The sequence below is a fragment of the Ostrea edulis genome, chromosome 2 (assembly GCF_947568905.1).
Source record: "Ostrea edulis chromosome 2, xbOstEdul1.1, whole genome shotgun sequence".
Lineage (NCBI taxonomy): Eukaryota > Metazoa > Mollusca > Bivalvia > Ostreida > Ostreidae > Ostrea > Ostrea edulis.
In genome coordinates this window covers 61,673,401-61,684,602 of record NC_079165.1, presented here as the reverse complement: position 1 = coordinate 61,684,602, position 11,202 = coordinate 61,673,401, and the positions used below count along the sequence as shown (strand labels likewise).

At 34.3% G+C, this 11,202-nt stretch overlaps 1 protein-coding gene and 1 long non-coding RNA gene across 2 annotated transcripts; one reads left to right on the top strand and one right to left on the bottom strand.

Annotated features, from left to right (window-relative positions):
- Nucleotides 1–2,929: 2,929 nt before the first annotated feature.
- On the top strand, nucleotides 2,930–9,905 carry LOC125680590 (uncharacterized). The gene is made up of 2 exons (XM_048920272.2): nucleotides 2,930–3,311; nucleotides 9,417–9,905. Exons 1-2 carry the CDS (start codon nucleotides 3,215–3,217, stop codon nucleotides 9,773–9,775), a joined length of 456 nt encoding a protein of 151 aa, XP_048776229.2. The 5' UTR covers nucleotides 2,930–3,214; the 3' UTR covers nucleotides 9,776–9,905.
- LOC130051839 (uncharacterized) lies at nucleotides 9,902–10,970 on the bottom strand. The gene is made up of 2 exons (XR_008800106.1): nucleotides 10,759–10,970; nucleotides 9,902–10,380 (listed from the first exon to the last, which is right to left on the bottom strand). It is a non-coding gene; the product is annotated as an uncharacterized LOC130051839 (long non-coding RNA).
- Nucleotides 10,971–11,202: the final 232 nt, after the last annotated feature.

The window sequence follows — 11,202 nt, the reverse complement described above, 5'->3', positions numbered from 1 at the left end:
GTATACCAAGTTTTAACAGGGTGTATTATATCTATGACAAAAACAAGGTTTAAATTCTTGGATTTTATGGAGAAAACTATTTAAAGTATGCACTTTGTCAAATTGTAGAGTTGGGGAGGGGGGTGTTATAGGGTGTATTTCATGTTTATTTCTGTCCAAATTATACATTGATATCGATGATATTTCAATAGTCATCTGATTTAAAAACAACAGACACCTAGAATTTAAAACACAATGAAAGCATGTGATACAATCAGGCACGTTTATAAGGGGGGGGGGGGGGGGGTCATAAGACTCAGTTCATAATATTGCCTAAAATTTCTTGACATGTACATTTAAAAAAAATAATCTGACTATAGATCTATCTCTGCATGTAAAAATAAATATGTTTGTATGTAATAGTAAGAGGAGGCAGACCCATTGTTGCTAGGAGCCTGATGATTGTTTTTGTGCTCATTTGAGTAATTGAAATGCAATAAGAGGTGTAAGTCGATGTACACAAAATCTAACTTTCAAAAGATTAAATCACACGCGAAAAAATATCTTAACAAAAATATTACACTAGAGATACCCATTCGAGATCATTAAAATGCTTTATTTATTGGCACCTAGTGTACATTTAGCAACAAGTAGTTTTCAGTGTAAAATGATAAATTGATAATGTACATGTATGCGTTGGTTTTACATCATGTGTTTTTAGGCATATCGTATTGCATGGTTTTTTGGGTTTTTTGGGGTTTTTTTTTGCGTTTTGGTTGTAGAAAATATTGATTAAAATTAATAATGAAGAATTGCAGATATACTAAGGACATCATGATTCTGATCTAAAGAAATCGAGGACTAGTTAATATTTACGTACTTTGTTACATCATGACCATACATTGCTTGCGAGAAAACCACACAAGCGACACATATAAATGTAATTAGTGACTAAAATATTATGCTCAATTATACTATTTTTAAGTCATTACACTTAATTCTTCGAAAAATTCCTTAACTGGCAATTGATTGCAATCAAAACTTGTAAATTTTCTATTTATTCCTTATATGACACTGTCAACTAAGGACCGCAATTTGCTGCGCGCCCTCTGTGATCAGGAGAAATTAACTCGCATAGCGTTATGAAAAATGTAGGCCATTGTCTGATCTATACCTTTGACATTTGCTGTTGTTGTTTGGGGTTTTTTTTTATTGATTTTTTTTTTTTTTTTTTTTTTTTTTTTTGGTCAATTCAAATAAACTACAATGATGTCCCATAAACTTGTATGAAAACTTAATAATTAGCTATTTGGTAGGATAAAGAAGAAAACTTGGCTTTTCACCGATTGATATTTGGCTGACCCCGAAAAGAGGCGTAACTCTCGGCGAAGTGTTGATACCATGTACGTGTAATCAACACGTCCAACCGTGCGTCATTGATACATCTCCACACGTAGCGCCTTAAGGTTTTCAAAATAGTCTCTGATGCTACATTCTTTATTATTTAAAATTCAAGAAAGCAATATCTCATAGTCAATCAAAATATTGCGACATCTCCGACATTTTCATTTGTTAAACGCATTACTCTCGTCAGAGCATACTTAATATGCACAGGCGTAGCATAGCATACTTAATCTGCACAAGCCCATTTAGGACCTATCAAAACATTTTTTAATTTGAAATAACGAATTTCAGATTCGTTAAATTTCGAATTAATTTGATTCGTTATTTTAAATTTTAAAATTCGATATATGTATGTAACGAATTTGTAAACTTCGTAATAATAACGATTTTCTGAAAATCGTTATATTCACCAAATTTAAAGAATTTTTTATTTTTGGAAAAGAGAATCCAGATACAATGTACCTGGGAAGAGACCACCTACCTTCCGAAAGTAAACTGGGAAACTTTCTCACTTACCGGCGCTCGAATTCGAACCCGCGCCGACCAGAGGTAAGAGGCCGTGTGATTTTGAACGCAATGCTCTAACCATTAGGCCACGGAGGATCCCAAAATAGCTATATTAAATTGCTTAAATCGTTATATCAAATTGCGTTATTCGTTAGAACAAATTTTGATAATTTGTACTAATTTTGTGACATTTTCGTCCAACTACGTGTATCATGAAATTGCTTTCATTAATTACTGTACTCGTTTAAACACATTATATTAATTCATTTTAACGAATTAAAATATGTATTAATGAATTCAAGAATTTATTATTTCAAACTATTTAATCTATTCTTACTAATTCTGCAATTCCTAATCACGAATTATATACCTATTCAATATCAACGATTTTATAAACCGTTAAATCGATTTCAACAAGTTGATATAACCATTCTAAAATTTGTGCTTTCATATTTAATTCGTTAAAACAGATTTTTGAAATTTGTTATGACAAATTTAATCCGTTATACGAACTTAAAAGTTTGAATTTAATACGTTATACGAACTTAAAAGTTTGAAATAACAAATTAAATCTATAGTAACGAATTCTGGAATTAGTTATTTCAAATTCAAAAGTATTTTGATAGATACTAAAGGGGCTTCCGCAGTTGATATATTACTAAATAGGTTATATATATTTTCATTTCGTTTGAAATACCTGTTTGCTGGAAAGAAATATTTCCCACCTTTTTTTCGATATACATTGAGCTATGAAACGATGTAAAATGCTTCATTTTCTGAGTAGTTCCCTTTTTCATGCAGGAATCTAAATATTTGAAATGTTTCTCTTGATCTCGTGACAATAGTAATTAATACTCACAACATCTGTTAACATCTAATGATATGTTTTCGTTTCCTTGAAATAAATAGGGTTTAGACTAATACTCTAGAGAATTCACAAGTTCAAATCTTACTCGTATTATTCTGCTGTATTTTTAAAAAACAGTGGGGGTTTTTCATATCATTCTAAATGAAACGATTTTAGTTTTCGTATATATTTTTTTTTTTTACCTAAAACGTATCCAAATATAAGTTTTGTGGAAAATATTTAATTTCACCATGAGAATTCAAATGGAACTGAAGTAAAGGGCTTATTGTCATAAACTGAAAGGCACTGAAACACCATTAACTGGGAGTGATTACGGATAATTTACAACTCTCGCTGTCACGGGAAGTGATTGAAGGTTTACAGGCGACATCAGGAATCCTAAATCAGGTAACACGAAGTAGTGCATAAGGAACACCGGTTTACCTGAGTGCCACAACGCGCCAAAGCATCATCGACATGCGGATGTGTTGCATTCTCGTCTATATCTCGGTCATTCAGTTGGCTCTTTCACAAAGATTCCCTGAAAGGGGAAATTTTCGAAATCTTAAAAGAGGTAGGATTTTCTTTAGCTCTACTGTACATTGGCATTTAAACGTCATATTATTTACTGATGTATGAAAATAGAAAGCAGTGTTATTTCTCGTTAATGATAATGATTAATTTGTCTATAGTGATAAAATAATCCTACGCGCAATGACCTTTTTTTTTATAGAGATGGTACACCCTAAATTTAGATTTATGTGGACGGAAACGATGTCTCATAATGACTAAGCTTATAATTTCCTTATATATCAATAATTTGATGTCTGGAAAATGAGGAAGAATGCTTCGTACATGTATATATAAAACAAAAAACTTACAGATGGTGATGTGATTATCGCGATGAGGGTTTTTTTTAAAAGTACAAAATAAATTGGTCAGTATTGGGTCCGAAGGACAATGGGGTCATTATGCATTTGACAAATTACAGTACATTACATTATTAATATTGTATCTAATGACGCGAAGACAATTTATATTCGTCCTCCGTGAGAACGGCATTATTGGGGAAATAAGATCTAAATACAACTTCATAAACGTTACAAGTCAGTATTCTGGGATTAACCTGTAACTCGGAACATATTTTATGAGTTTTCTAGATGAGACACCTAGAACTTCCACTTTTCCTGTCGTACATAATCGCTATATTAACATCCTACATACTTCATGTGCAAACAACATTATCCTGCCGATATAAAGCTTACACAGCTGCTACCGCGAAAGTTCAGAGTAAATAAACAAGTCAAAGACAGCATTTTCTTGTCTGTCTGCACTATCTTAGTTGTTCTTTCTTTTTGTTTGTTTGCTTTTTATTTGCATCTACCTACATACAACCGCAAAAAACTAATACAGCACAAGTTACACCATCTTTTGCTATAGAATTTATTCACATAGTCTATGTTTACTAAAATACTCAGACCCCCCTCGCCCCCCCCCCCCCCCCCTGTAAACAACCAGCTTATTTCACTCGATAGAGCAACGTCTGGAATGAAGCTAGTATTGGTTGAGGCTTTAGATCGGCTGTTGCTACCAGCTGCCTGAATGAGCCCCACAGCTGACGAAATATTAAATCTGTTCTGTGTATGCTCAGATTTTAAATCGAGGCAGGCTACTGATAAACAAGTTGATGTTACAGGGGTTTCGACAGTCTCGTTTAAAGTCAGCATTTCGCAAATTCTATGATTATAATGATCTAATTTGCCAATACAACCTGTCATTGGGTCAAATGATCCCGTGGGGATCCGGGTTAGAATAGGTCCTCAGTACCCCTTGCTTGTCGTAAAAGGCGACTAAATGGGGCGATCCTTCGGATGAGATTGTAAAAAACCGAGGCCCTGTGTTACATCAGGTATGCACGATAAAGATCCCTCTCTGCCCAATGGCCGTTTACAAGCGCCGAGCATAGGCCTGAATTTTGCAGCCCTTCAACGGCATTGGTGACGTCTCCACATTCGAGAGTGAAACATTCTCGATTGGGACGTTAAACAATACAAATCAATCGATTAATTGGGTCAAATGCTGTCTGACGTGTTTCAAACCGATTGTTAGGCCGTTGTTGGCACACTGATTTTGACTACGGAATACTCCGTTTACCCGATCAAGACATAGGGCTCACGGCGGATGTGACCGGTCGACAGGGAATGCTTATTCATCCTAAGCACCTGGTCCCACCTCTGGTATGTCGAGGGGTTCGTGTTTGCCCAAGTCTTTATTTTGTATTCCTTATAGGAGTTATGAGATTGATCAATGTTCGTTATCGTCACCTTTCATCTGCAATTTTATTCATTTTCCTGCGATATGTTGAGCTCTGAATATTGAAATGCAAAGATGTAAGCATGAGTATTATAATGAATAACATGACCCTATCTGACTATGATGACTTGTGTTTCAAAATAGGTACTTAACCGATAATGTCCACCCGAAATAAGATACTGTTTAATGTTGTAAGGATTTGCTCCAAATTGATACAGCTACATATGTAACACAATTTTTAGCCCCAAAAATGTGGTATCTCGCAAAATTTCAACATCAGTGAAGATGTGTGGTCAGTGACCTTGAAAATAGGATCCATAGCCCAAACTAAACATCCACCCGAACTGTCCGTGAATAGCTCCAAGGCCTCATTATTTTAATAATTCACTCGCTGGGGGAATATTATGATTATTTCTTTTATAATGGCTCGGCTGAGAGGAACCAATATATGCATGTATGTATATTTTTAAAAATAATAGTTGAACTTTCTCTAGATGGGCACCAATGGCAATACGAACATGGGAAATGCATCCGTCCTTCGTTCTATATAATAGTGTTTAATTTGATTAGTTGTTTGGGTAAAGCAACAGTTTGCATTAATTGGTCAACAGAGTTGATCTGATCTGCAGTCGACTTGGGTCACGGACGAACATAGTGGTCATATTCACATATTCCCCATTGGTAATTTTGAGTTTCATAGTGCCCTCAACATATGGCAACGATGCCTGACTGGAATTGACCACTGTAGGCTGTAAGGCTTTAGAAACACTATCATTATATTGCATAACTTGAGGTAGTAAGACATTACCGGTCAACTGCATTTGATCATCGTCCGGACCCGTTGCTGGGTGGGGGTAAATTTAGGGTGTCTGATAAGTCAATATGTTGAACTACGCTATTCTTTGACACAGTATGTACCCTTTTTGATAGCTTTGAAGGTATTAATAACGTTCCTTAAAGAAGTGAAGCTTACAACCCCGCCGAGTCTAAATGCTTGGCTGAAAACGCTCGTTATAGTCAACTGTGGACAACGTCCTTTTCGCCTTAGACTTTGGCATATTGACAACGCCTAGTAATAGCATAAGCTGAATTGCGATTTTGGTACTTAAAGGGACATGGACACAATTTGAGCTGAACATTTTCAAATTTTATTTTTCCATTATGCTTAACTAAGGTATTTCTAATGGTCAGTAGAAATTTGAGTGTCAGTTGTCGAGGTATATGGGAGATACAGAGCTCACAATTCTTTGTTATGTAAATAAGGCTCGTGCAATGTTTAAGTCTACATAGGTTAAATATACTAGTAAATGTTTCGTTTAAAGCAGATTTTTTCAATTTTCAAGTTAATTCTGAACACAATTAAAGTAATTCCACCCTCCTGTGATGTCATCAGATTTTGCAAAATCAATGATTTATTTAGATTTATGCATGATAGGAACATAAATTTTGTTGGAGTCTTTTCCTATAGTTATTGTAAAAAATCTTGTTAAAAAAAATATTTCAAAAGTCTAAGTTATAGATGAATAATCAATGATACGTTTCAAAATATTGAATCCAAGGGCAATAACTCTGTTTCTATTGATTTCTTTATCAAGTCTATTATGCAATGATTTCCTTTATTTTTTACATACATTTTGTATATTTTTGTGAAGATACAGTTTCATGAAATTGTTATGAATACTACTATATTGTCATAACCAGTTTTTATGAGATTTTGATAACGCTGTTGAATGAAAATTGCAATTTTCTGACGGTGATATATGATTCTGATTATGTACGTCTCACATCTTAAAAAGTGTGATGACCTATGTATTTTATTTGATAATTTGTTGGTTTTAACTCTAATGAATGGAAATAAATACACAATTTAAACTTGTATCAGATAAAATTGCAAGTATGGAGTTACCTTAAATAGTTTTTAGTGTTTTGCACAAATCATTTTGTTTAAACATGCTATTTTCTATTAAGCAATCTACACGTATATGTAAACAAAAACATGGCACGAGCCTTGTTAATTGTGAGCTCTTTATCTCCGATATACCTTAATAACTGACATTCAAATTTAGGTTGACCATTAGAAATACTTTAGTTAAGCACTGTAAACAATAAAAATGGAAAAATAATTTTTTTTATCTCAATCGTGGCCATGCCCCATTAGAATCTAACGCGATCAGTGCTGTTAAATTTATCCATGCGAGTATAAATATATATATATATATATATATATATATATATATATATATAGATTATTGATACTTGTCGTTTCTTCGTGGTGTGTGATATTTGTTTATGTAATATATATGTTTCTTTGAGTTTTAAAAATTCAACAGTGTCGTGGCCTTTTCAGTGCTTTTGTAAATTTCTTTCCTGGCCTTGTATCTTAGTTCCAACACTTTAAGAAAGTAGGCTGTTGTTGGGTTTTCGTGCTTTTATATATATATATATATATATATATATATATATATATATATATATATTGTATGGAACTCTGCCAGAGCACCAATATTACATAAATATATTTAGCTTTAATGGAAAAGCCAAAACACTGTTGGTATTCAAACCTCAAATTTTCTAAGCAACCCTCGTCTTTATTTACATTTAGGCGTATTCTTTAACAAATCCCTTACCATGGAAATACACTGTCTCTCTATTTACCACTCAGCATATGTGAACATTCGCAGAATTGGTTGTATCCGTCCATTTATCAACAATGAAGCATGTGAAACTCTAGTAAACTCGTTAGTTACACCCAGATTAGATTACGGAAATGCATTGCTTTATGGTGTTCATTCTCAACACACCAGCAAACTTCAGAGGGCACAAAACACAGCCGAAAGATTAATAACACGCTAAAAAAAATCCGACCATATTACTCCTGTTCTAATAGATCTTCACTGGCTCCCAGTTGAATAAAGATTTCAATATAAGATCCTTCTTCATACTTTCAAATCTCTTAACAACCTATCTCCAGATCCTTACATTTTACAATCCCACACGTTCACTAAGATCCGAATAGATCTTTGCATCTTCTCCGGGTACCTCGGACATGTACGAAAACATATGGGGATCGACGTTTGGACAAGGCCATATCGAGTCTTTGGAACTCTCTGCCTTTTAAACGCAGACAATGTACTTCACTGTCTAGTATTAAAGCGGACATCAAAACGCATCTTTTTAGATTCGCTTAATTTGTGATTATTATTTTTACATACTTGGTGCTCTTACATTACAGCTCTTACAGAGTTGTTACATTTTTTAATTATTTTTTTTACAAAAAACAAAACATAACAAAAACTGTTGTATGTTATTATACTTATGTCCTTTCTATGTATTTAATTATTCCTAAGGGTTGTTTTATATGTTATTAGGGTTATCATATCATTACATTAGGCGCTATATATTATGAATATTATATTCACATGTATGTGCACATCGATTTTATATTATCTTTTGTCTCATATTTGTAAAGCGCTTTAGAGAACTGATGTTGATTGGGCGCTATATAAATATTTTAATTACAATTTATCTAGAGACAGATATTACATAAACATATATCACATACTACACACTACAATAAATATTAATAATCCTCATTGTTAACCAAATTGATACACTTGCATTCTAAATTGAGAATAAACCATCAGTTGTACTATATATATTTGTGTGTGTGTGGATGTGCTGGTTCACAACTCTTTGAACGTTATAACGATCTAGTTTGCCAATATCATTGGGTCAAATGCTGTCTGACGTGTTTCATATCCAATGTTGGGCCGTTCTTGGCACACTGATTTTGACTACGGGTTACTCCGTTTACCTGATTAAGATTAATGGCTCACGGTGGGTGTGACCGGTCGACAGTGGATGCTTACTCCTCCTAGACACCTGAACCCACCTCTGGTACATGTGAACAAAGCACAGATAATTAGTATCACCCGGAGTTTTAGTCGGCGTTGTTTTTATCTACATATATTATGTACCTATCCATCTATCTGTTTATCTATGTAGTAAAACTCATAAATATATTCCGATGGTGTAATATGACTTTCCTCAATAATTTTCCTAATTTACTTAAATAAAAATCTCAGTAACAAAGGTTATCTTCATGGATTTTCGAAGATAAGATTTAATATTCGTGGATTTAGAAGGGGGTTAATTGTATGTAACATAATTTTATACAACAGCTGTTACGCATTGTCCATTGGTTACGGAACACGTCTAACCAACTAGGCTTCCCCCGTCCAAGTGAACACGGCTGCTTTCATAGATAAGTTTTTAGGGAGGAGGGAATCATTTTTAGAGTATTAATATTGCGCTGACCGGTTGAACCTACTACATTTTTTTTTTATGAAACATCATTCATTTGTAGGGCACGCACGGAGGTTTGGTCGCCCTTCCACGCATCGACCTTGGCGACCAGTAGACTGGAAAACGCAGTATAACCATTTAAACAGACATTACGGAGGCAGGCGTCATCTTCCATGGGAAACCCTAACGCCAGGACCAACAGACGACATTAACAGGATTGTGACACGTCCTGGGGAGGGGCCCGGGAATCTCGGGGGTCCAGACACCAGTATAATACCAGCCTCGTCGGGGGGATCTCTTTTACCACAGATTGGTAATATTTACTGCGCTGTTTGCTGTCGTGTACATTGGTACTACTATAACAACTGCATCAGACGATTTTGCGCAAGTCGTGGTCCAGATTGTCCACCTTTTGGATAAACCTAATCTATATCCTGTTATCCATTGTGATGTTGAAAAGATAATAAAAATGAGCCAATATCAATGAATGAGTGGTCCCCCCTCATGCTCTTTGATTTCATTTAGAATAAACGACAAACAAATGTGAAAACTATGTCATTTTGTACGCTTTAAATTCACCAGGATTACAACATGTCAACTACACACACACACTCACCAAAGACAAATCCTGGCTTGGATTTCTCATGAAATCTCAACTTAAGTTTTGAGTTTTCTTTTATTTGAGCAGTCAAAATTTAAGTAAAATCTCAGACTTAAATCTAAGTTTTTGCTTAAGTTTCTTTCGAGAAATCCGGGCCTGATTTCAGTACATGTTAATTTAACAACAAAGAATAACATATTTTTAAAAATACATGTTCAATCAATGTATACATTATAAAACTTGTAAAAATATCACGTTTGAGCCGTCCAGAGAACATGACGGTGTGTCATTCGTAAATCAATAAGTTATGTAGAACATCGTTTCTTCTGACAAAATCGGGACATACAAACACGTTTCGCTTGTGTCACCCCTTTACAGCAGGCACTACAGAAAATATCAAGCAGTCGTGGAGCCAATGGAACTCCTGTGAAGAAAAAAAATCTATTATAATATATATCTTCACCAAGTGTTTTTTTTTTCAAGATTAGAAAGAAAATGTTCATTTGTATGTAAACACGTGAAATATTAAGGTTCGTTGATTGTCAATTTCAAGTCAATGGAACAGTAAGCTGAAAACGTTCGTAAAGGACGATAACTGACCCGCACAGTAAACGCTTGTTAATATAATTCAGCACACAGTAATCATTCAAAATAATTTTCATTTCGATTCATAATGAACGTGATGAACAAATTAATTTATTCCCATTCCATCTATTTGCTTCATACTATTTTTTCTCGCCGACAGAATGCTTCGATATTTCCAACTAGAAAAACATTAAATCAAAAACACTGCTGTACTTACGATTCATACGTTGCAAAATCTTGTCTTGTATGCCAAATGTGCATGAAAACAACATCAAGTATAAAGTGTACGTAGTTACTACTCTGTAAACCATATCCGACACCCTTGTAATGACCACTGCTTTTTGGTGTTGCATTTGAATTTCGGAATAATTCCTATCCCCACGCCACAGGCATATAAAGACCGGCATCCTGGGTGTGCCTGCGTTCTGTGAAAATCCCAATTTTCGTTTCAATGTACCATTCGTATATCACAATCTCGCTCTCTGACCTATATTTATCCAATTACACATCGTTCATGACAGTTTTGCATAATATTGTAAATTTTACGTCAGAACATTCCAATTTTCTGAACAAATTGACATTTTAAAAGGTTAAAATAATTCTAAAATCTTTAAAAACTAAATACCCTTTAAATGATTCTAACTATCAATCGTTATAATCA